The 26321-nt window shown below is 41.6% G+C and overlaps 2 protein-coding genes across 2 annotated transcripts; one reads left to right on the top strand and one right to left on the bottom strand.

Annotated features, from left to right (window-relative positions):
• Window positions 1-360: 360 nt before the first annotated feature.
• On the top strand, window positions 361-1736 carry LOC149285809 (polycystin-1-like). The gene is made up of 3 exons (XM_089494864.1): window positions 361-612; window positions 805-1178; window positions 1730-1736. The coding sequence occupies exons 1-3, from the start codon at window positions 361-363 to the stop codon at window positions 1734-1736; spliced, it is 633 nt and encodes a 210-aa protein (XP_089350990.1).
• Window positions 1737-8072: 6336 nt separating this feature from the next.
• On the bottom strand, window positions 8073-25802 carry LOC149285808 (tuberin-like). Its single transcript, XM_089495025.1, has 39 exons — window positions 25665-25802; window positions 25486-25572; window positions 24931-25101; window positions 24195-24339; window positions 23812-23929; window positions 23514-23562; window positions 23276-23401; window positions 22862-22935; window positions 22508-22634; window positions 22161-22304; window positions 21913-22050; window positions 21352-21455; window positions 20980-21061; window positions 20587-20742; window positions 20328-20432; window positions 20107-20229; window positions 19593-19699; window positions 19075-19231; window positions 18841-18963; window positions 18604-18738; window positions 18194-18383; window positions 17792-17885; window positions 17564-17666; window positions 17357-17451; window positions 15356-15520; window positions 15103-15255; window positions 14356-14459; window positions 13815-14012; window positions 13393-13608; window positions 12102-12262; window positions 11315-11814; window positions 11144-11222; window positions 10232-10318; window positions 9794-9983; window positions 9461-9600; window positions 9102-9180; window positions 8917-9008; window positions 8519-8617; window positions 8073-8237 (listed from the first exon to the last, which is right to left on the bottom strand). Exons 1-39 carry the CDS (start codon window positions 25800-25802, stop codon window positions 8073-8075), a joined length of 5319 nt encoding a protein of 1772 aa, XP_089351151.1.
• Between the last annotated feature and the right edge of the window lie 519 nt (window positions 25803-26321).

Here is a 26321-nt window from a genome sequence, read left to right as displayed (position 1 = left end):
CATCACAAAATTAAAGTCCAACATGACCATGGTCTCTTCTCTAAAGGCCATGTTGGATGAGTTGGCAGACAAGTTTAACTCAACCAGGCTCAGTCATAAAATGTATAACAACTTTTCATTTGCGAACAGTTCATTTGCATAAAATGGTTAGTTGGAAAAGTTTTCAGCCTGAGAAAATCAATTTGACTCCTCAGAAATGGTCAAAAGTCTCAGTAAATCAAACACTGTAAATTGTAACAACAGTGAATAGATTGGGTGATAATTAATGATACAGTTTTGTACATCTTCTTTCACCAGCTATTTTCTTCATCTTGGGAGAATTTCCACGGTTTTGGTTCCAGTATGGTTACAATGCTCTCTATGGCTTGTGGATGCATCAGCATTAAATCCTCTTTCCCAAACTTCTACATTCTCCCTCGGCTCTTTTCAATAAGCTACATGGTTCTGGTGGTGTGGATCCTTAGGCGGCTAATGGCAGCAATACTAATTAGTAACTACACCCAGGTGAGGATGGAAATGTTCCGTCCAGCCTTTGAACTTCAGGACTACGAGATGGTGGAACTCTTCTTAAGGAGGTTGCGAATATGGATGGGAGTCAGCAAGGTTAAGGAGGTAAGTTGTGAAAAATAAATAATTGAGGCTGTAAAAAGTAATCCCCCATTTCCTTTTTAGCAGATCTCTGACACGAAAGTCTTCGACAAATTAGATCCCACTGTGCAATGTTGAATACTGATTTGTTTTTTGTCTGTTGGTGTAAAGGGGTTTGGTTTGGACTGCATCTAACTATCTGGTCTTATGTTCCAGTTCCGTCATAAAGTTCGGTTTGAAGGTATGGAGCCACTTCCATCACGTTCCTCAAGTGACTCAAAGTCTATCCGAGGCCTCACCCCAAGTGCCGCTTCAGATACCTCCTCCTCATCCTCCTTCTCAACTATCTCCAGTCAGCTTGACACCATGAGTGCGGGGAGCACCAGGGAAACTAGGGAAAAAATAGAAGTAGACTCAAACATCCAAAGGTTGTTGCCCATACTGGAGACCCTGCTTTCACAATTTGACCAGGTTAACCATGCCACTGAAGAGGTGTATCGCATGGAGTGCTGTTTAGAAGAAATGCAGACAAAAGTCATCAGAAGGAGAAGTGACCAGGCCAAACAAAGTGGAGATCATCCCACCAGGAGGTCTGTATCCAACTCCCAAATTTCATCTAGGAACAGCCAAACCCTAACAACTACACAGGCGAGAAAATCTGACACAAGCGCTCATGTTACAAAAAGTTCTGCTTGGGCTTCCAGACCAGTCGCAGCTCCTGCGGAAGGCTTAGAGAGTTCAATGGAAAGTAAGGCGATTTCTTCAAATAAAACGATGGGCGAAGAGCAGGCTTTGATCCCAATGCAGATAACTTACTCTTCCCAAAATAAAAAAAGAAAGTCTCTTCGGGCCCACAACAGAGTTCATCCTAGTGTCAGTTAGCAGGCAGCGTACATGCTTGCATGGATCGCATATTCATTCGTACACCATATTTTTGGTGAAGATGCCAGTGACCAGAAGCTTTTCCGCACTAAGCCTGCAACAAGATGGTTTGAGATGCAGGTCCAGATAAAAGTAGTTGGTCAACCAACCAGAAAGTTTCTTGAATTCTAAAGTCAAATCTTTATTTGGGACAAGTGATGATACATTTGCTAGATAATTCTTGAAATACCTTTGTATCCACATTTTATCTTTGTTCCAGCTCATAGGCAACCAGCAGAAATACTTATTGGTTTCTCTCTCTAATCGAGCCCTGGTGGCTTGAAAGATTTTAATCTGCTACTTTTTTAAAAAGCCCTGGCGGCTTGAAAGCTTTAATGTAATCCCAATATAAGCCCTGGTGGTTTGTATGGTTTTTTCCCCACAAGCCCTGATGACATGTAGACAGCTGGCTGTTCTAGAATCTGTCGACTTTAATATGCTTATGAGTTGTATGTGTGTGAAACAGAACTACATGGTACTACGCAATGCCTCTTACAGTGTTAAAAAAACTCACAGAACGTTCCGATGTCTTGACTTTTTGAGGTGCTTCTTGCATATATTGTTGGTGCTTACACAAGGGACCATAGAGGGGAAGTATCTGCTGGCTGGTTCTGGGATCTTACAAGTTTCTGGAGCCACTTCTTCTCTAGCCTTACAAAATCATTCAGGGTGCTGCAAGAACTTCCAAAACCTTATTTTTAAGCACTGTAAAGAGATGCAGCGTGTTTTTTTAAGAAGAGGACCAAAACTTTAGATCCTTCTTCGAAGAGAAAATAATAGACTGTGAGTGACAAGACCCAAGACCTCAATTGTGCACTTAAGAACCTTTTTTATGTAATTAGCTTAATATAAGGACTTGCAAAGAGCATGTCCAATGTTGCTTTTCAGTTTTATGGAGTACAGCACTAATTTGCTTCACACTAACCAAATTTAGTGAACGGCATCGCTTTAGCAAAAAAATAATTCTTAGTTTACGTGACACGTCTTCAACCTCTGAGAAGAAACCATCCCCTGGAACAGCAGTATGCACAGAAAATACAGAGTAAGGGGAGAAAACGTTGCACCTTGTTTCACAAACCAAAAGATCGGACCAAGTTTGGATATGTGTCTCACTTATATGAAGTCTTCCTTAACCCCCTTTTAAAGGCTGTATTACAGATATGTATGTATGAGTATACTCTGGGTATGGCGTATCGCGACTTTTTCTGCAAAAAATGTAACTAGATCGTTAGAATTTTGGCAACAAACTCTGAGGGCGGTTTGAGAGGTTGAAGCTAGACAGATTTAAGTATGAAAAGAGGCAGAAAGCAAGTTAGTAGACCACTTCTCTCGGTTGCCTGTCCTTCTTTCTATGGCCAGGATAGCAAGACCCTTGGATGCTAAAATAGCTTTAATTTTTTTAAACCTGGCAGGCATCCAACTGAAGCGGAGTCATGTGCATTTCATTAATTTTTGGGGATCTAAAAGTTAAATGATGCTTATCTGGAAGGAGAGTTGAAGATCAGGATAACTTATAAAGCCCATTTAGGTCGCTTAGCAGCTCAATTTTTAGGTACCCCTGGCAGTTTCATGTCCATTTTAGTTTTTCCCTTGGAATTATTGTCTTATTATATATGTATATGTTTTTATTCAGCAGTTTGCATGGAGCGCCTTGCACTTTATCAAATACCTTTCCAGTTGTAACAAAAAACATAAGTATGTTAAAAAAAAAAAAGATACTTTGGGGCAGTATTTTGGAGGGATAAATACATTAACTGAATATGTCTTCTGAGCTGTGAATAGATCTTGAATCTGAGACATCCTACTTTTTTTTTTTGATTGGCTTCGCTTGGCCGAGATATTGGCCAACTTTTTTTTTTTCTAACAAGCCGAGACATAAAAATATTCCCATTTGTGCCTAGAAAATAAATTTGTTCCTCTTCCAGATAAATGACTTAAAGATCTGGACTGTTTTGCAGTTTCTGAATAGATTGTGTTAAAGCACACACAATAAAAATAACAGAGAGGAACTATTAATAAAAGTAATAATTATTTTCATGATTTTTAAGTGAAAATATTATTATTTGTAAGTAAGAATAGTACTGTGTATTTCCTAACAACATTATTAAAAGTATTACTGCTACAACATATGTGTAAAATAATTACAACCAGTAAAAAAAATATGTAAAAATGTATTTAAAAAAAAAATGCAGAATGTTAGAACAGACCAAATAGTTGTAAAAGTGCCAATTTTTAAGATTGTTTGATTATTGTAGATGTACCTGGAACTGCATTCTAATACTGAAAAGTCACAGTGACAAAGTAAAAAAAAAAAATTTGCCCTGATTTTTTGTTCACACGTATGAAACCAGTTCATATAGTTTTAAAAAATAGGAGTCATAAATATTTTGCTCTTATAATTTTATATATATATATATATATATTATGTATGTTTCTAATATGTAATATAATATCGTATTTATGATATATATATATGTATAATATGCTTATACATGGTATATGGCATTGCTTTGGGTAATATTTTTATTTTAAATAGACCTAATAATTCACAAAAGTCTGTGTACAGTATAAAAATAATTACTAAACTGTTGATATTTATTCATTTTATGAACAGGATCCTGACGCAGGATTTACACAGCTTGGAACTTCCTTCCGTAAAGGATAATTATAAAAAAGTAGTTATTAAAAGCATTGTAATACGCAAGGTGCAGGTTAGAGTTAACAAAAACTTTGTTTCAGTGCCTTCCAGTAAAATTAATTAAAATTTTCTATTTTTTTTAACATTTATTTTTAATTGTTCAGGAGGGGACTTAAATTCATCTTCACAGCTCAGTCGGCACTACAGTCTTTGTAAACCTGCAAATCTTGTTTGCAGATGATAAATGTGTATATTTATGGGAAAATAATTGCTATATTTTCATAGCGTTGTAATCAGTGGGCGAACATGTAGATAGAGCAGCGGGACGGATTACAAAAGTTATTTAAATAATGTCTGATGCGCTCTTGTATATTTATGTATAAATATAATTTTATCTGATGAGGGGTTTCTGGGGGTTGGTTTAGGAGGATAAGACCCTCACGGAACTTTTAGAAGTTCTCCTACTCGTAATACCCATTTCTCTTAGGAGCTCAGGTCAAGAGATAAGGCGAAGGAGGATACCAAAGTTGGGTTCTGGAGTTGGCAGCCACAATCTTTGTGAAAGACCAAATGGCCCATAAGCAACCATGGCTTCTACAAGCCAAGTCATGGTCACTGGTTTGCCTACCCCTGGTTGGCTTCATGTTTTTCCTGGGCTGATCCCATCAGAGGCCCCAAACATCTCACATCTCTGCAGTTTAGCGAGCAAACTCCAGATTAATGTTAATTGCCAAAACAGAACCAACCAAAATAGAACCGAGAAGTTTCAATATTTTAAAGGTTCCACGATAATTCATTAACCTCTATCAGGGCAACAAGTTCCCTATAACGTAGTATTCAAAAGACTAGAGGCCAGATAAAAATATGCGTAATGCCAAATAAACATACGTAAGCTGCTTATTTAATATATTTGGTACGTTATATATTGATAATATATTTTTTTGCATTTTTTCATGTATATCGGCATTTCTACAATGTAGGTAGAATTACAATGTAGGTAAAATTAGGAAATACAGTTGCTCAATTGGCCCTTTACTTTTCAGAGCCGTATCATCAATGACTGGGCCAGTTTTAAGCCTTATCACAAAAAAAATTAAGAAAAAAATTCAATAAATAAAAAGGTAGGAAATGTATATCTCCATTGTGAAATTTGGTCAGTTTCAACTAATATATATTTTCAAAAATTTTGCAAAAAAACCAAACAAACAAACCCAAAACTTTTGTGCAACGTCAACACGGTTATTGCTCATCTCTGGCACCGTGTAAGTTTACTTATTAGATTTTTTTTTTACTATAAAATATCAGCTACTATAACATATTGCTTGAATCCATTAAATTCATGGTTGTATTTATCATGTAAAATTACTAAATTCTGGTTGGATTTCAAGAAAGTGACATCTTATAGCATGATTTAATGTCCGATGGTACGTTGCAAAAGTTGAACAACTGGGACCTCATCTCTGCCTTTCATATGCTATGTGCTCAGAATTTGGCTAAATTAAAAACTTCATAAAAGTTTTGCAAAGAAAAAAAAAAGGACTTTGTAGAATTGAGGGGAGGGGGAAAAAAATCATTGATGTTTACAAAATAAGATAAATTAATTTTTTAATGTGGAATAACAGGTAATAAACATTTTAGACAAAAGCCACCGTGTTCAGTGGCTGCCTAAGCTGTTAGTTGCGAAAACGCTGCATTAACCACTCTCTTTCTATCCACGGCCCGCGTGTGCGGAACCCGAGGCTGTATGCTAGAGCAACACAACCCGGCTGGCATTTTGTGTGTTTATTTATTGTGTGTGTTATGGGTGCGGTGACCCGGTTTATATGTAGGACTAATGTATCCAACGCCTGAACTCCTGATGGGATCTAGATGCCTCCACGTCACACGGCCATGACATTATTTTTGCCGTTTTGATGGTAAATGCAAAATTACGCGCTTTGTAAGGACAAAGTCATTCAATAAACTGACTGCACAGAAAAAAAAAAAAAAAAACGTGTGAATGATTTCCATCAATATTACCTCATATAATCAGGGACGCTGTTACAGACTGTAATTCTAAGAAGCAAGGCACTATCTTGTACTGCTGGATTAACCAAGGGGTACCTCCAGGGCCCCAAAATGCAGCCCTATTTCATGTAGTAGGCCTACTGCCTGCTCTATAGCAGATAAGGATGTTACCTGATTAATCTAGTCAGAGCCGGCTCCTCTCTCCCAGTGTCCATCTGCACCCAGATAGGAAGTGTGCGAGGGCTTCAGTGAGCTGATTAGCCCTCACCCTCCTCATCTTCACTGCTTTCCTTTTCCCTCCATTTTGCGCCTAGCGACAGGCTATGTAAGAGCTCATACCCTGCTGGTGAGAGGCCTGCAGCCCCCAGCCAATAAGAAGGTGTCTTGCATGAAGTGGGTGACAGAAACTCTAGGTGAGATTAGAGGAGTTATAAGTGCCTATTTTTTCCCACCGTGTTGTGTGGTATTATTATGTTGTGTGGTAATATTATGTCCTGCCCTGCATTACTATCAACAACATACGATGTGATGAAGTAACGTAGAGGCATCTGAGATAAACTTTTATTTTACATCATGTTTTAATGCGGACATGGGAAAAAAATAGGCACAAGAAAAAGCCTTCTTTTGTATAGATGGTACAGAGCACCTAAATCCAAGTATCCCTGTCTAGGGAAACATAAGCCTTTCTTGACTCCAATTCAAGGTGAGTTCTTACCAATGATATATAAAAAAGGCAATAATCACATTCTCATTCCAGACACTTATTACCTTTCTTTTTTTAATACATGATATCCAGTTCCTTGATTCCTCAGCATATGCCTAAAATTGAGCGCCGCTGAAATTAATTATTCCTTTGGATATAGGAAAGAAATTCCACACTAATTGCGATGCATCATTTCTATTCGGCTCTTCCGCAAACTGAGACAAGAAAGTATCTTTTTTTCAACGTCTCTAAAGGTGTCTGGATATTTTTCTTTTAGAAAGGCGTGATATATAGGACCATAAATAAAAATTTATTTTCCTGCGATGGCAGAATTCAAAGTAGCTTAATTAGGGGTTTTTTTGCCTACTTTTGGATCAAGAGTAGAAAAGTTATGTAGAAGGGTCAAACTTGATGGACTTGGGTCCTTTTGCAACCTTATGTACTATGTAACTAAAAACCATTGCTCTCAGCCGACAGGTTTAGTTTCTCCAATCAATTTCTGGATAATAAAAATTCTCTTAATTACAAATTTTCCAGAGTTGTGTAGCCTTTTTCCGTGTGCATTAACAACAGTGATCCTTCAAGCTCACCAATACGTTGTGGTTTCTAAGCAAATGACAAATTTCAACCTACAAGGATTATGCGGATTCACAACTCTCTTCAAAAAATATCCCTTCGACGAGACAAGAATGAGGTTGGTTTCACATATAGACAGACCCCACCACCTCTTTTTATTTATACCATCCCTCCTAAAAAGTAATGTAAACCTGTTTCAAGCATGCAGAAAGTTGCAGATATGTTTGACTTGAGAAGTACACAAGTAGATTTTCCTTTGTGTTTAATTGAGCATGTTGCAGGGGAAAAAAACCACACAAAAAGAGCATATTATTATTGGACTAAAAAGATCTCCTCTCACTGCAAAAAAATGTATCAAGAACAAGGAAATCTCTGGACGCAGACAAGTAATCATTAATAAATTAATGTTTTTTGACTCTTTGAATATACTGAAAATAATTTAGTTCGAGTCTTTTGTAAAACAAAGGTTTCCAGACACCCAGGAAGATTTCAATCCGCGTGGCCCCAAATTCTGGAATTCTAAAGTGTCTTTAATAAGGAAACTTTGAAAAACCTTATGTTCCTCACATTTCTTTGGCCAGGACTTAAATCTACTATTCGTACAGTAAGGTCCTGAGGCTCTTGCCTTCGTAAAGCTCACTATGCAAACTCCGTAAAGTCATCCACGGCAGAAATCAGTCTCGTTCTCTGCCCCGTTTCAAAGGCTCCATTTGGATTCTGAGGGTTCTGTGGGGGAGGCTTGTTGGAAAGGACCTGGATTGGGTATGGTAAATTTGCATTCATTTCCATCAACTCATTGTGAATCTAAAATAAAAAAAAAAGTGCCGTTTCTCATACCTGGAATCAAATTACTGTATAATGGACAGCTTTTCACAGACCAAGTGTCAGGAAAATGACCAACTGAGAAGAATTCCATTGCTCACACCCTCGCATCAGAGCCTATTGTGGGTTTCACTATATTTAAAAGATTTAATTCTTTGCAACATGTTGGGACTCTTTAAGTACATGATGATTACATAAAATTATATTCTGTATTCACCTTTGAGACAGGAGTCAGCCCTAAATATTTTTTCCAGATCACCTACCTTAGGTCTCATCTTCTTAATGTGCCTCAGCCGTGCTATCCATTTGGAAGGATAGATATCCGTGGGGTTTGATCTACTATGGTGAACCTGTGAGGCCATCTGCGTATAGAAAGAAAAAAGTTGCCATTAACCGAAGGCTTTTCCACCTATTTTACTGAAAATACTTTTAGAACTTAATGTAGTCATCTAAACATTCTCCAACTCTGGAATGTCCAAAGCCCACCTGGAAAAGTTAATAATTAATAATTCTTTAGCCTGCAGCCATGTGACCCAAGGACAAGGCACTGATAAGTTAAGACTTTTTGTTGTAGGAGGATACATTTTTTTTTTTTTTTGAGTACGAACATAATTTAACTTTTTTTTAACGTATTATCTAGAAAATTCTAAATAAAAATTACGTTTGAATGTAAAGCCATCTGACGAGCCAGGAACGGCAGGTTTTTATCAGACACAATTTTGGCCACGGAGACATCAACAAGGCCTTCCATATCTGTAAAGAAAACAATGAAATTGATGAGACTGGTCCAAACGCAGAAGTCAACAATCACAGCTGTATATAAAATCCATTAAGTGATTATTGTACCTTTGCGGCATTGTAAGGTCACCAGGTTACTCTCGCAGTCCAGCGGCTGAATGTTGACATCTACAAAGTTGAACTGACCCTGCTCAGCAAAATGAAATAATTGATTATTTTTCCTCATATTAAATGAGTTTTTTTATGCACCCTTTAAGAGACAAAATCCAAAATAATCATCTACACACGCATTCTTTGAATTGTGACAATAAAGAATTCTGTCAGTTACACTTATTATATACTCATCTACCCAGGGTTATATGTCCGCACATACATGCTTCATACATAAATGTCCACCAATGCTTGCTGGCAGGACTTAAAAAGTGAAATTTTGGGGTACCCTAAATACTGTTATGGTGCAGATGTACCTTGAGGGTGCCCAGTTTGTAGAACTCGCCAGAGTCATTGTAGATTATGTTGACGAAGTTGTTTCCAACATGTCTCTTTTTGTTGCATCTGCTTGGATCAATCTCCTTGTTGGGCATCAGGGTGGTGATCTGAAATATGACTGAAAACATGGAAATAAAAATTGTGGTGTTAAAGTGGAGAATATGGATTTACATAATCCAAGATGAGGTTAGCAGCTGATAATTAAAACGACCACTTAAATATCAGGATTTATATTTGTTAAAGATAGCGATCAAACATATTTTAGGAATGTGCGTTTTGCAGACCACCCACCCCGGAAAATGTAAGTCTACCTTGCATGATGTCATCGTGCCAGCAGTAGGTGAACTGACCATCATCACCCCCACAGCCGTCCAGGCCTCCTAGGAAGATCTTATCGGGCTGAGTGTCTTTCAGCTCAATTAATTTTCCGAGCCCAGTTAGGAACTGTGTATATCTGTAAGAACCATGTTCATTGGACAGGATTGCCCTTTCGTTGTCAACCTGTCAAAGAGGTACTTTGTTTTACAGATACGTATACACAAACTTCTTTTAATATTAACAAACAACATTGTTGGAGGCCAGATATTCCATGCAAACCCTGAAACCGGAAGCTGGGTCTGTGGAAAGTGATACTTTTGAACTCTGCATTAGTCTACGAGGAAAGTTAACTTTAACACCTTCTAAAATCTAAAAAGTACGGTCACCATTAGGAGATTATTTAAGAATTAAGACAAAATATTAAATTTTACCTGCCCCTCTCCAACATAGAGAACACCGATTTTGTGCGTGTCATAGGATGGGATCTGATCCAGCAGCTTCATTGTCCTTTCAAATGTCTTGAAGAAAAACATACAAACAAAATTGAAGGTAATCAATATTGAATGGAAATCAATAAATAAAACAAAAAACAAAAGCTAATGATCAGGCATTGGAAAATGCACAGAATCCCGTTGTTATAGGTATACCCTTCTAATGCTTAAAAATGATTAAAAAAAATTAAGACAAAGAATACCAGTCCTTGCCTCCAGGCAGAACAAAATAAACCAGTTGTCTGTATACTTTCATATGGAGCACTGTAGGAGAAGACATAATGATAATTTTATTCTGCCTCATGATATCAGCCAACCACAAACAGGTGTTCCCAAAACAGATAAAGCAATGGGGCTCGGTAACAAAGGTGACCACTGGGGTCACGCAGCGTACATTACATGACCCCGCGGTAATTGTGCGAGCTGCATTGGAGACGGTTCTCCGGAAGGTGAGAGGGGAGTAGTGTGTGTGTACTTTTAGAGTAAATGTGTATGTTTGTGTCAGTGTATGAATGTGCATAAGAGTGTGGTGTTAACCCATGTGAGTGTAGTGTTTTGTGTGTTACTGAATGACTAAGCGTTTAGTGTTAGGGTGTTGGTAGTAGCATGCATGTGTCTGAGTATATGATGTGTGTGCGTGTTACTGTAAGGTGTTAGTGAGCATATGATGTTAGCATGTGTGTGTTACTGTAGTGTGTGTGTGTGATAGTATTTGGTGTTAGCATGTGTGTGTGGGGGTGTCAGTGTATGGTGTTATCCTGGATACATGTGAATTTGTCTGCTCGTAGAATTAGAAGGCCTGCATTAACGAATGAAGATACATTGACAACAAATATTTCTGCATATGCTCACCTGGGTGTTTGGGACAAGGGTCGGCTTGTTTGACTCTTCGCCAAAGAAAGGAGAATGATATAACTGTAAAAACACAAAGCTAAAAGGAGACAAAGCTGGCATCAGACTTCAAAGCATTATGTAACGTGTGGTATCTGGTGGTCAAAGGGTTCAGGACAACAACAGACCTACCTTGGGTCAATTCCAGGCACTTTCTCCGCTTTGGAGGATTTTGTACTGTTTTTGAAAGCATCAGCATTAATCCTTCTGCCCCTTCTTGAAGGCTCAGAGTCTGAAATGGTGTGACCTCTAGGTCGATATCCACTAGGTGACTGTGGAGACTGGTTTGGTGTTTCTGGTTCTAACTTGGAGCTGGTTGCCAGCTTCTGAGTTTTTCCAGCACTGTCATCTAGTTCCGAGTTGCTGTTCTGGCTTGGGAGAGCCTCTGGTTCCGTGCGGTTCACTTTAGTTTGTAGTTTGGACTCTGGGTCTTGCGTCTGGACTTCCTCCTTTGTGTCGGGTTCTTTGGGGAGCTCCTGCAAAGTTTGAAGTTCTGGGGACGAGCTTGATTTGCTCAAAGTTTGAGAAGGTTGGAATGGAATCTCTCGGGCCTGTCCAATGGGGATCCCTCGACTTTCAGAGTCATCTAGCTGGGGAGCTGCAGGATCTTCTTGACTGGATGTAGATGAGGACTTTAAAAAAAGAAAGAAAGAAAGGATGAGATGCTCATGGGACCACACTAGTCCAAGATAAAATAAATTTGCACTCTTAAAGATAGCACGGTTGTGGTAGACAAAGGTTTCATCTCCAGTGGTGCACCAATCCAAGGTAATATGTCTATATGTAACTAACACTTAAGGAAATAATTAAAAAGTTCCATTACTTAAGCAGGTAATATCCCCCTAATAGGAATCATGTCAATGAATAATGTAACATGAAGACATCTTAAGCAGAATTCCCATTACTGTTCCTGACTTACTCTGCTGATTCTGTCTGCTTTTTTCTCTGGTTTCCCATCACCCGATGCCTCTTCATTAGTTACAGCCTCAAAATCTTCCAGCTCCTGAGAACCAGCAGGAGAACTCATATCCTCCGCTTCTCCATCTAGCTGGGATCCTTCCTCGGGCACAACAGACGACTCTGTAAAGAAAAGGACTTCTTAGAGACAAAGTAAAATTGTCCTTCCCTGTTTGGACTGTAACGCAACGACAAACTTGGATAACTTATCATATGATGACATGTCACACACAGTGGGTACTTAACATCGGAAACAAAAGGATGAAGCAGCCTCTAATAAATACAATCTGCAGAACCTACCAAATAAACAGAACAGTGAGAAATCCTATCAAGATGCAAGATTTTTTTTTTTTTTTATACATACAGTTCAGGTTAGAAGACCAATGTCAACACTTCACGCTCGTTACAAAGATAGTATCAGTACAAACTATCGGTACTCGGTAGTGAGCAAACAATGTATTGCCAAGAATGCCATATTCAGCTGCGGTGAACAACCTCACGTGTTAATAAAGCAACCACACAGGATTTCCCTAGAACGCCGCAGTTCAGCGGCAGCATCTGGCCAGTTCCAGTTATACAGCATGCAGTTTCCATTCCACACAAGCCAGGTTTAGTTTTCTTCAGACCTACAAAAATCTAACCGGCCGAGATGACATGCAATGCCAGGTTCACATGCTGTAAAGACGTCCTTGATAAGTTTCTTGTCAGAGACTGAACTCCAAAACTTTTGTTAGCAACGAAGCATATGGTAAAATCCAAATGACAAATCTCGTTAAAAAAAAAAAAAAAAAAAAAGGACCAAAAAATCCAAGAAGTTAAAAAACAAGCATAGGCATTTCAAATATTATTCCGCAGAACATCTTTTGAGCTTGATAAATATACCTGCCCAGGAAATGCTCCTAAGCAGCTTCCCTTGACAACTGGACTGGGATGCGAGAGAGACAGAAGCCACTGCAATGGGAAGGAAGAGCACATTGCAAGATGTTGCTATCACTGCTTATCGTTTAGCGGCAGTGAATGGGAATACGCACGAGGAGGTTAAAAGATGTATATTTGTGACCATATGTACCTTGACCTCATTATGTCCTCAAACTGGAATACTTGAACCTCTAGAACTCATGAGTGGTAGGTCACTGGGAAGCACAGTGAATACAGAACTTGCAAGAGCCATCCGACATTAAATTGTTCTGTATTTTAGGCATTAGAAGATGAGTACAAATAAATAAACTAACTTATCTAGGTCTGTAGCTTACCCGTGTTTGACCGTTGTAGGACAGTGGGCTTGGGTGAGGCTTTAGACAGCGTGGAAGCTGGCATGGACAAAGATTTGTATAGAGCAGTTTCCCGATGCTCTTTAAACCTCTCAGCAGCCATTAATGCGTTGGACAACTCTTGAAGGGGCATGTTGTTGATATCAGATGAAAAAGGACTAAGAGGATTCTCCAAGCTCATTAGCCAGCTTGTGTTACCTGCACAGCAGAAAGACAAGTTAGAAACCAACAGCCTGGTATTACCACTGGAAAAGAATAAGATCCCCCACCATACCAAGACTTAATACCCCAACCAGTCACTACAAATGCAAGGCATTCATTACAATTTAAAAGAGAGAGCATCCTGAAGGACTTAATTGTACAGACAAGGTCATACTTCATTCATTACTGTTCAAGATCTTTACCGGTTGGCCTGCGAACTAGGATCTCTGCCCAGCCTTGAGTCAGAACCGGCACAAAGTCTGCAAGCGTGGCCTTCTCTTGCTTGACTTGAGTCCTACGAGGAACCCTCTCCCTCCCCGAAGTTGGAGTTCCACCAGACTGCCCTAGATGTGATGATATTGATGAGCCTTCTAATGAGCCAGCTCGCAGACCATGTCCACCTGAGACAAGAACAAAAACAAATATGTGTCTATTCTTCACATAAATGAGACATACAGCAGAGATTATGAACAATGTTGGATATTGCATACAATAGACAAAGGGGAATAAAAAAATAAATAAAAAAAAAGTAGATAGGTGAATGAAGGGAAAATAGATGACTTCATGAGAATTAAGCCTACTGGCCAAGTAAAAAGAAATGCTAAAACCAACCGTGCCTTTGGTTCATAAGACACTGATCAAAATGTTGTTTGTAGCTCACAGAAGCCAGCACTTCTGTTCTCTTAAGTGTCCACCAGTGAAAGATAGAAGGGAGAGTGGTCTCTCCCAACCAAATTAGCTCACCAGACATGGAGCGGACTCTGGGCTGCGGGGTTTGCATACCCTTTCTTGTCTGAAGGTCGTGGACAGAGGAGGCTTCTCTTGGATGTTCTGTCTGCATGCCTAAGCTTGGAGACAGAATAAGGAAATTGTGAAATTCCCACGAAAAAAGAAACATGCTTCTGGAAGATAGGAAGTATCCTAAAATAATACAACATGAATATTTGCAAAATGGTTTCTGTAACGTTTCTTATGTATGAAATGGGGCATTTCTTACGCAAAAAATGCTTACAATCTTAATCTCACCAAACTCAATATAGCTATATTAAGAGTTAACTTGTTGTTACCAATACTTTACGTAGAGACATACAAAAGACAACACATGCTTTTTAAGATGTCTGCAACTAGCAGCAACAGCTTCACATAGCCCAAGCAACAGAAACAAATGGGCAACAGTTCTATCTTTTTATGACCGTAAAGGAAATATACACCCAGTTTACATAAGGGACAAAGGAAGGACTTGAGGGCAGCTCTGGGAGAAGAGAGGGGCGTGTCTTGCACAAGAAAAATGGCTGCACTCTTAACAACCTGTCACTTTCATATATTTAAAGTCTAGCTTTCGTCTAATGACAGATTTCCTTAAAGCAGTTCAAGAAAGAAGAATATCACACTGTGTGTGACTTGGGTATACGTTTTATACAGTGAGCAGACACTGAGAAACTAAAAACTGTGCGTTTTGCGCTTGTACTAAAACTAAAAAGGAGGTGGTACCTAGATTCTGGGTCAACCTGCGTCTCTCCAGTGTCAAGACCAAGAAGGGATCGTGTCCCAGTTCCCACACTCGTCGTCACTGTAATCAGCTTGTTTCCAACCAGCCATGTTTTAGTTCTCCCGCCATCCAACAAAAACTCTCCAACCGGCGACCTACGATTGACAGACAGAATCTCGTTAACCCTTACTATGTACGAGTGGAAACGCTCATGCAGCATTGAAGAACAGATAAAATGTTCGATGCCGAGCTCACCTCTTGGGCACAGCGGTAAAGTTTGAGAAGACGTATCTTGCCATCATGTCCAGACAAATTTCAGTGAGCTCCAGATGTAGGTTTTTCAAGCTATCGTCAGCCTGGGCCATGGAGCTTTCATCTGCAGAGCTCAAGCTAGAGCTGGTAATGGAGGTCTGCATGCGGCTACACAAGACAGCAGAAAGAAGATGTTTGGGTGTAGAACAAATATGGAAAGGGACAGAAGGTGCATGACTTGTATTCCCATGGTGACCAGCAAATGTAGTTCTTGGAACGTGGTGTAGGACACACGTGCGAGTCTTTCCTTCTTGGCACACACAATATGGTCAAGAAAAATGGTATAAAAGTTTCCATACAGATTTCTCACGGTTTGGAGATAATTTTCGTCTGGAACAAAGTCATGCCCTCCTGAGCCACTGAAACAGTTTTAACGATCATGCAAAATATATAGTAATCTACTTTTATACCCCCATAAGAAAAGATTGCATTCTGAATCACACGATAAAGTTTTCATTTCATTAAAAGTTGTTTTGGAGTATAAGGTCTAAGACTTAAAAAGCTGACATTATTATGCTTGGCGACTTTGTTTAGATACAGAAGCGGATATATAATTGGGGACCGTTGATTCAGATTGCAAACTTTTCTATAAAACATGTTTTATTTAATCCACAGACTGAAGAAAAAAAAAATGCTTCAATGGTTTGAGTATTTAGATACGTTTCCAGCGTGCATTTTGTGGGTTAAACACCCACTTCACAGGTACTGCTATCGGGGTTATGAAATGGGCAACTAGTGACTACTTTCTGCCATGCAAAGACCCAAGCATGCACCCCATTTAACCCTTCCCGTTTGGTGCAGGCAGGTTTGTGTACACTCCGCCCCCATCCAACCAGATATCGCCACTACCTGTACGCAGCGCGTTCCGATACACTGATGCTGCGAGATCGGAATGCGTTGGAAAGATCTCTCATTTCTTTAACTGGGGAGGTGTCACTCAAGCCTGGCTTTGTGGGTTTGGATAGCTTCAAACTACCCATTAGAAACCAAAAAGAAAACAGGCCAATGCGATGGGTGTGCCCACCGACCAGACCGTTTCACACCCCACCCAAAGCGGAGACCATTGAAAAGACGAGGAGTGGGTAACGCCAGGTGGCCGTCAGTTTTTTTGGGAACATCATAGAGGAGGAGAAACAAAAAATAAAACAGAAAACACAAAATAAATGCCACAGATGAAAAGATAAAACGTCAAAACATATGAGCAAAAAAATTAAAAATAAAAAAACAAGACCAATAAGAAGCAAACAGCCCCTGATATAACAATGCACCATGTGTGTAACGGAGGAGCCTAATCTGCCCCCACTAGGGCGTTGGAGGCATTTTAGACAGCACCCAATTTCTAGATCTAGATACACCTAGAGCAACGAAAGGAGTGGATTCGGACACACAAATGGATTGCTAAAACACAAGCACACAGATGGTACATTGTTCTCTTCAAAGCAGAAAGGTCATCAGACAAAAACAATATTAAAAGTAAAATTCTATACTTGTGCAAAAGGAAGCGGACATCGAGCTAAGTAACCCCAATTAAATCATTAAAACATTGAAAAAGAGGACTAAGGGAACCCAACTTGAATTTCGTAAAAGCTGGGCTTCATACAAGAACTTAAAACATCTTCGGCAAAATGCATTTAGTCTAGATGGATGTGTTAGCATACATTATACATACAAAATCATGGTTGTTGATTGCGGACTTCAGAAAAATGTTTATCCCGTTATAGCTAACATGTACAATGACGAAACGGAGCAAACCCCCATCTCTTTAGTCTCCTGTAATGAGAGAGCTAATCGAGAATTCTGCAGAACCCGACAGAGAACTTAATTCTGAAGACCAATGTATAAAGCAACAAAAACAAGTAGACATCATTCTTCCAAGGAGAAGGCCTGGCTTTAAATGTCCCAAATTACTTAATGCTAACTTATTACTGGCTGTTAGGAAACTACCTTTTGGGCCTTTCGTTCAGGCTGGTGCTGCGTGCGCGGAAACTACCTTTTTCGGGGGTATCATCAAAACTCAGAAGAACGTTGGAGCGCAAACCCTGAGATGGAAGCAAAAGCAGATTTTGCAGTTTGGCAATTATAAGGAGTACAACTCATAAAATGTGGCAAGGTGGTATAAATTAAAATAGGGAATAAAAATGTTTCATATACCTTGGTTATGTAGGGCACAAAGTCCCTCCTCAAGGACAACCTGCACCGGATAAACCACATTGCGATCACATGGTGGGCCAAGAACACAATGTATTGATTGAACCTAGAAAACAGAAAACATTGTTAAATGTATCCTATCCCAATATCTTACCTACAGCTTCTTGGCATGTTGCAAAACTAGACTTCTTAGTGCCTACTGAACAAAGGGTCGAAGCAAGGAGGACTCACTTGGACGGGTTGGTGTAAGGGAGGGAGATGGCAAACACGCTGGCATACTGCTCTGCCGCGAAGTTACCATAAAGGTGAGGTAACCGGACCAAAGCTGAAAAAAAGGATACGTTCCAGGCGTTAGAATCATGAAATTTATTCTGAGGAAGCCCAACACATTATGATTTTTTCTTTTTTTTTTTTTTAATACGAAAAACAGAATTTCTACAATTTGATCCCGAGTCTCATGTGGAGAGACTGAGATGTCATGCAGTGTGGTTTCTAACACGTTAGGTTTACCATACTCACATATTTTTCCAATGTACAGTATGATCCTGTAATATATATTTATAAGTAATTAAGTAATATACAAGTAATTTGCTCTGGCAACCAGCCCTTTGACCGAGGACACAACAAACTCACTCGACAGGAATTCCAGCATGGGGATGGCCATGGTCACCGTGGCCGAGATGTGGGTCAACTTCACGATGAGGACAGGAAGGGATTTAATCAGGATCCCCGGCATCTCGATCATGCACATGGACAGGGCTACCACGCACTGCTTAGCACAGCGGTATATCAGGCCGTTTTCAAGAGCTCGTACCATGTCTCTCTGCAAACAAACAACAGGTGATGAGCAAGACACAAAACCTCAAAGTCATCTTCTTTGGGATAAGATTTAAACGTAAATGTGACCATGACAAATGGAGCTGAAGGACACACACCAGGCATTCTGGAACTTCACATAATTACATCCTATTGCCTTGTACAACGCAACAGATGACCAGCAAGAAAGACAAGGGGAGCTTTCAGCATCCAACACAAATGAATACCTGTTTCAGGATGTCGAGGTTAGGGTGGTAAGAGGTTAGCGCCGTCAAAACAGGAACGACGGCCAGCTGCAGATCAGTTCGGGAGAAACCTTCTGGAGTGTTGTGAAGGCGATCACTCGCATTTCGGTCGGTAAGCTAAAGATAGAAGAGGAAAAGTGCTAATTTTTATAAGAATAATTCCACATAATTAGTTCTGCCTTTAAACCATAAATAAAGTAATAGGACATGATGTTTTACCATGGTGCAGAGAAGTGCAGAGAGCTGGTCAATGTTGCAAGGAGACGACAGAATGAGGACCTTGTAGCGAAGGCACTCTGGCAGCTTGTTAAGCACCAGTTTTAGAACCTTCCAGTCGGTTTCCTGCGGGATAAGCATCTTTGAGATTGGGGCATGCGCGGAGAGCATGTACAACCACATGACGTTCACACGACGCGACTCTCCAAACCTAGGCAGACCGATCGGAAACAGTACCTGTCTCAGACACTGCAGGAGGACCCCAAATGCCAGAGAATATGGCAGAAACCCCATGCGTGGACTCCCACTCTGCGAAGGGAGGCTTGGGCTGCCAGCCGGCGGCGAGGACGCCCCTGCTTGCTTGCGTTCACTTGGTCTTTTCTCAAGATCATTACTAAAATGAAGAGATGGGATTTGTGCGACGCTCACTTTGAAAGCGAAACATTTTAAAACCTGAACCTAGAATCCGAACCAAATCAATGTTGCAATGAGCAAGAGGAGAAAGCCCAGCGCCACAGTCACTGAATTTAAGGATTCTTTTTTTGTTTTTATATAGCACGGTTTTATTAAGCGAGGCCTAAAGGGAGTAGAATGACATATCCCTGGTGTGGAGGCTCATTGTAGAAGGAAATGTTTACTTGAGTTGGCATGGAGTCTTCTCAGACATGGTTTTTAAAATGTAAGGACCTCTAATTAAAGATTTAATTTTCTGCAAACTTAAGACAATTATTAAGCAGACAGTACATATAGCTTACACAGATTCGCAGAGGCAGTAGGGGCTGAAGCGGACAGCACCGTCTTTGTTGGGAAGACCGACCCGTCTCAAAGAGTCTGCTCGGAGGAGGAGGAGGAAATCAAAGACCTACGATGGATAACACATAAGTGACAAACGTTACGACCTTAAAGACTTTATTCGCTAAAACCCTCTTTCAAACCCTTTTTCCAATTGTAGTTATAATTTCTTATCACAAACACCTAAAACTGGCTAAAAGCCACTGTTTTCTTGATCCTTTCAAGGTGCAGTTCCACTAACACGCTAAGGAAATAAACCTTAGCAGATCTTTTTTTATTATTATTAAGGGTTGATTCCATAAAACGACCAACATTTAAGATGCCTTTTTTCAGTTTCTGTGACCCGTCGCTGCTTGCTTTTGAGTCACATAAGTGTAAAGGAATCCGTGAACAAAAACCTGTAAGATGGGGGGGGGGGGGGGTCAGTTGTGAAAGGTTTAGTTAAAGTGTTAAATTCAGCAATATTGACGGCCTTACCTGCAGGCGGATGCTGCTGGCTATGGGTGAACCGTAGGGGTATTTGTAGTGCAGCTGGATGTGGTTTATCAGCATTTCGTACACACGCATGGCATGGCTAGCTGGAAGACTATAGAGCTTGGTCTGCAGAAAAAAAAAAGAGAGAGAGACATTCAAGAGATCAACCACACGGTGCCTCCAACAGCAACACAGCCAAAGACGACATGCGGCCTGTCGCTCACCTGCAGGATAACCATCAGCCCAAGGACTGAAGTCTTCACGTCTTCCAACGAAGAAGCATCCTGTCCCCAAGACTCCGCCGGTGTAGACAAAGAACGAGTAACAACCTTTTAAAAGAGATGTTGACATTTAAATTTTAGAATGAATTTAGCTACCATTTTAAATCACACAACAAACTTTTTGGAAGCACGTTTCTATGGCAATGCCCTGTTAGCTGCCTTAAAAACGTGGATGTAAAATTAATTAAAAATAATATGTGACCTTCTCGATGATGTCCATCAAGCTGTTAAAATGGCAAGAGTGGCAACATTCAGCTAAATCGACCAGGAGTTGGGTGGCAAGCTTCCGAACTTGGTGGTCTTTATCTTCAGGTATGTGGGCTAGCTGGCTGGTGACCACTTTTTCAATAAGTTCCTCCTGAAATAACGCACGGTACATGGAACGAAACGGTTTTAAAACATCAGCAATAGAAAAAAATAAAAGAACCTTTGCTACGGATGAAAGTTGTTTTTTTTTTACGTAGAAGTCTCAGTGAAAAATTGTGAAATTCAAAATTTGTGATAAAAGACACGAAAAGATAAGTGGTTTTAATAAACAGACACGTCAATCTGTAACCGTCCGTCATAGAGAGAGGAAAAAAAATGGAAATCACACCTCGTAAAACTGGCGATTGATACTCAGCGCAAAGGAGAGAACATCTAACACCTTCATACGAACAATGCTGCGAGATTCATTCCTGAAACGGAAATTACATTTACAAAAAGTGTCAGAAGTCCAAGACGTTACCGTGGCTACAACATTCGGGAAATGACTCAAACCCAAAGCACATAATGCGCTGCTCATGACATTTCAGTGTACGTTACGTACGGCATGACATCATGTCACCATCATAATGCTCATTAATGTCGTAATATTTCACTTAGCGCGGTAATATATCTGCTCAGTGCAGCTGCCTCTCGTGACCCCTGGGTATTATTTCCGTTACAAAGAGATATTACTCCACTGAATCAGACCTGAAGCCCTCACCTGAAGTATCTGTCCATAAGTTTCTGCAGATCATGAATCCAGCCTTCCTTCCCGGGATGAATGGCTCGGGCTCTGTAGGTTATGAGATTTACTACGGATGTGGCCTATATAGACACAAAGCGAACAGAATTTTAATGTAAAAAAATGGGAAGTAGAACTTTGTATTATTATTATTAATGTATTTTTTGTTCTTCTGCCACCGATTATGTAGCACGTTCTTGTCTCGTAGCGGTGCAGCAAACTGCACCATAGCCAGGGCCATATCCCGACCTCTGCCTAAAGAGACACTTCGAGTAGGCAGCACCCCTTCTGTTGCAAGACCAGGGAAGAAATGCCCTACGGGTGCACCAGGCTCCACTACTCAATGGACCGGTTAGGTTGAGGCAGAGGCGAGTCCAGCTGGTAGGCTAGGGTGCTGTCCTATGTCGGGCCTAGGGGGCGCCCAGGACAAATATATTGCTGAACATAGCAGTCTATGTAACTATGTCATCATCTACGAGACGTCACCTCTCACCTTGCTCTTTTATGGAAATACGGATAAGTACTAAGTCTCCCACTTACCGGCCGCTCATCTGAGCTTCTTTCTACCAGCTCAAAAAGCCGCTCCTCGTCTCCGTGAAATTCATTCTGATTGTAGAGCTCTTCCACTAACGTTAACAGGTTATGAACAGCCACCTTTAACTCCTGACTTCGTAGATCCTGAAAATTACGAAGAAACATAAATCCAGACATAAGGGAGACAACAGATCTCTTTAGTTAATCCGGACTGACTAATTAACAATTATTTTTCTCAATAAAATACTTCCTACCACAAGCTGCTGGAACAGTCGCCCGATGATATGCAGGAGAACGTCCCAAGTGACCGCCTGCACTTCTCGCCCGTATTTCTTGATGAGTCTCGTGACAGACAGAACAATTTCATAGGAAACCACCGCATTTGGACACGTCATGGCCTGATACAGAGAAAAATACAACTGCAAACACAGCCAGAGCCTAAATGATCAGAAAGTAAATCGAAAACTAATACATTGTACACAAATACAGAATTTTTAGTTGTCTTCCTAACATTCATATTATCAGCCTCCCGCTTCTGTTTTATACGTAAGACACTGTTAATTTGTAATTATTTTAGGTTAATCGAGACGTTGGAGTTTACCTTAAGGAAAGAGGGAAGCACAGATATAGGGGAGTTCTTCAAACAGAAGAGTCTGTGAGCTCCCCATAGACCCATCCCAACGAAGAACACGGCTCCCCTCAGCAAAGGAGCGTCTTCCATGTAGACTCTGAGAAAACAAGGGAAAATTGTAGTGTTGAGATGGCAAAGATCACAAAAATAGCAACGCTCCTACATCCAAGCACTAACTACACCAACACAAGTCTGAAGTCGTGTTCTGGAATAAGCACCAAAGATGGTCTAGATGAGGTAGAGTGTTGACAGCAAACAATAAAAGGTCTTTCGTTGACATTGGGCCCCCTCTAGTGTTTTGGAGGCCTCACTACAGATTCATACCTATCTTCCATGATCCGGCTCATTGAGTAAACAGCACTGTGGCCAAGATGGGTCCCCAAAAGGTTTCGCATCAGCTGCAAACACATAGCAGACATCCACAAGGCATGAAAAATAGAAAAAAAAATGATTAGATGAACGTTATAATAAAATAATGTGAAGATCAGATAGAAAAATTTTAAAAAATAAAATCTGCTGCAGACAAAAGGTAAACCTTGCTGTATAAAAGCAATTTATACCATTTGACTCCGAAAATGCTGGGTGGCCCGCGATCTGGGGGGAGGTCATGTGTTATTTAATAGGGTTACTAGGCTCAACAGTCCTCTCACAGGGCTTTCAATGAGCACCATAGGAGATGTTCTCCGGTGTAAAAACCCAATTACACAGCGACGTCTGAACGTATATTCCAGGACAAACCTTCCAGCAAGGCTCACAGAGCTCCTTGACATTAATGGTGCGACAAAGCGTGATGACAAAAGTGGGGATGCTCTCCGAGGGGAGGCAGTTATAACAGACGACGGCATCCAGAACCTTCAAGGAGACCTTCGGTAAAAGAAGACAAGACATTACTAAGATGTGGAGTTGTTGGCACGGGCGCCGCACTCACAATGTCACATTTTATTAACAACACCTAGAAGAAAGAAAGCAGACCGACCTCGATGTCGTAGGTGGACGCGGTGCGATTACAGAGCAGGCAAATCATCCTGTGTCAAAAAAAAAAATAAAAAAATATTGGGGAATGAGAGCTCGATACTACAGAAAACAGAAACTTCTCGCAAGTTTTAGAAGCCAAGAACTTTGCTGGGGAAAAAAGTTCTAGATGTGAAGCGATCAGGAGGAACATGCCGCTGGTTTCCATGGTGAACGCTTCACATGCGGACCTTTGCCCCAAAATTGCCCCAGTTTTGCCCAGATTGTGGAACGTGGAGATGGTACGGACGCGGGATACTTACTGCACCATGGGAGCGATGTAGCTTTCCAGGTAACAGCTGTGGAACTTCACCAGGTTCACCAGCACAAGCAGGAAGCCGGGGTTTAAATCCGTTTCCATCCACTGGAGAACAAAGGGGGCTAAAACCAGGACAGACGCGCCGGTTAGAAAGCAGGCAAGATGGACATTTTCCAAAAAACTATTTTAATTAAAGAGAATACAGATAGAACACAGCATTTCATAACAGGAAATTCCTAGTTTTAACTTTCAGAGCAGGACCGACTCCCTGCTTGAAGCCAGGTGCAAACACCCATACACGTGACACTCTGGCAAGTAACTCCCGGAAGGTACGCCCATCCCTTCAATGTTTAAATCATCATCTCATCAAATATCTTAAAAACCTACCCAGTTCCTCTTCAAGATACGCGATGTCTCGTCCATTATCGGTCAGCGCTTTGAAGACCTCCAATCTCCCCGCAAGATCTTCATTGGTTGGGTAGTCCTTTATGACACGGAAGAAGTGGGCGCGGAGGATGCCGAGCCTTTCCCCCTACGCAAATTAGGAAAGTCGCCCAAAATTTCACATCAGTCACAACAATGCACACAGCACCGGGACGGGGTATACTGCTGTACACAGCACCGGGACGGGGTATACTGCTGTACACAGCGCCGGGGACGGGGGGGTATACTGCTGTACACAGCGCCGGGGACGGGGGGGGAGTATACTGCTGTACACAGCGCCGGGGACGGGGGGGAGTATACTGCTGTACACAGCGCCGGGGACGGGGGGGGGGGGTATACTGCTGTACACAGCGCCGGGGACGGGGGGGGGGGGTATACTGCTGTACACAGCGCCGGGGACGGGGGGGTATAATGCTGTACACAGCGCCGGGGACGGGGGGGGTATAATGCTGTACACAGCGCCGGGGACGGGGGTATACTGCTGTACACAGCGCCGGGGACGGGGGGGGGGGGGGGTATACTGCTGTACACAGAGCCGGGGACGGGGGGGGTATACTGCTGTACACAGGGACGGGGGGGGGGTATACTGCTGTACACAGCGCCGGGGACGGGGGGGGGTATACTGCTGTACACAGCGCCGGGGACGGGGGGGTATACTGCTGTACACAGCGCCGGGGACGGGGGGTATACTGCTGTACACAGCGCCGGGGACAGCTCTAGGTTTTTTCTCACTAATCACCTGTCCGAGGACGAGGGCCTTCAGTAAATGCAGCACGTTGTATCGTCCCTCGGCAGGTTGTTCCGGCTGCAGGAGGTCATCGACAGAAACCAAGATATCCTCAACCGCGTGCTGGAGGAACGAATCACGTTACGGACAATCTCATTCGGTGAGCGGCAGAGGAAGGGGTGACCAATTCCAGCCATACTGACCAAAAGCAAAAATCCCACCTAAACATGCGCCCCCCCCATACATCTCCCTGCATGTGACATGCTTCCCGCCAGTCAGCTACAGCACTGGCTCGGTGAACACTCCAGTCGGGGGTCTACTTAGACCCCCATGCAAAGGAAGCACTTACACTGACGTCAACGTTTTCCTGCAACTGATAGGAGGCTGCTCCACTTATCCGCGTTCTACATCCACCGGAAACATGGATCATACGTGGGGAATTTCTATGCGCGTTTTACCCTCCTGCGCGTTTTACCCTCCTGCGCGTTTTACCCTCCCATAACTCACCTCTTCAAACTTTTTGGTTTTTGAAAGCTCACAAACTTGATTTATCGCTCGGATCCGGACGTGAAAGGGAGACTCGGGGCGCAGTTCCTGTTTGCAATGAAAAGGACAGAAAAAAAGGAAAGGGTTAATCTGATGATCATCACCTACGGGTGGCTAGGAACCACCTCGCCGCGTCGTACCTTCATCAGCTCCGCGGTGATGATGTATTCCGGCTGCTTCCATTCCGAGTTCTTGCTTTTTCCTCGGGGAGGCCCCAGGCCGAGGAACATCTTCACCTTCTCTTTCAGGCCCTGATCTCGGCCCATCTGCCTGGCCATGGCTGCAGCAAGCGAGGGCCCTGTGCCAAGGCAAAGCCAAATAACTATTCTGGAACTGTCCTGGGCTATGATGTCATCAAACAAACCAACACAGGTACGGCTAAAATGGTAGTTTAGTTAGCTACAAAATTCTGATTTAAAAATAAATACCTTTTTTTTTTATATTATTATAGTTTTTAACGTCACTCAAACTACGCACAGTTTATTTACTTCAATGGGAAAATGCGGAATGATCCCCAAAGCGCTACTTCATAGTGCCACTCCAGCCACTTCTGTCTTAGGGGGTGTGGTTAGAGGTGTGCCCGGGGGCGGGGCTCTGTGCCCAATAACTGAGTGGGGCATTTAGAAGAGTAATAATTTTATTTTACCCCATTTAATTTATAAAGCCGTTTCCTGCTGTTTCTATACACATTATCGGGGCTTTTAGGGCTGTAGAACCCTGCGATCCCCTCATACCCAGCAAACATTCTGACCTCCTGGAAAGGAGGGGCATCAGGGGAGGAAAGGGACAGAGGGACT

The sequence above is a fragment of the Sceloporus occidentalis genome, unplaced genomic scaffold (genome assembly GCF_023333645.1).
Source record: "Sceloporus occidentalis isolate IW3139 unplaced genomic scaffold, rSceOcc1.0.p SCAF_76, whole genome shotgun sequence".
NCBI classification, from domain to species: Eukaryota; Metazoa; Chordata; class Lepidosauria; order Squamata; family Phrynosomatidae; genus Sceloporus; species Sceloporus occidentalis.
Note: the sequence above shows the minus strand (reverse complement) of the source record. Positions and strands in the feature narration are given on the sequence as shown.

Bases quoted from the DNA above. Each gene is read 5' to 3' on its own strand.
- LOC149285809 (XM_089494864.1), top strand. From the start codon at position 361: ATGGCTTGTGGATGCATCAGCATTAAATCCTCTTTCCCAAACTTCTAC. The intron at 613-804 runs GTAAGTTGTGAA...CTTATGTTCCAG, and splicing joins GAGTCAGCAAGGTTAAGGAG to TTCCGTCATAAAGTTCGGTT.
- LOC149285808 (XM_089495025.1), bottom strand. From the start codon at position 25,802: ATGGCCAGGCAGATGGGCCGAGATCAGGGCCTGAAAGAGAAGGTGAAG. The intron at 22,051-22,160 runs GTAGGAAGTATT...CGTAATTTTCAG, and splicing joins GACTGTTCCAGCAGCTTGTG to GATCTACGAAGTCAGGAGTT. The intron at 20,433-20,586 runs GTCACATATTAT...CTCTTTTAAAAG, and splicing joins TGATGGACATCATCGAGAAG to GTTGTTACTCGTTCTTTGTC.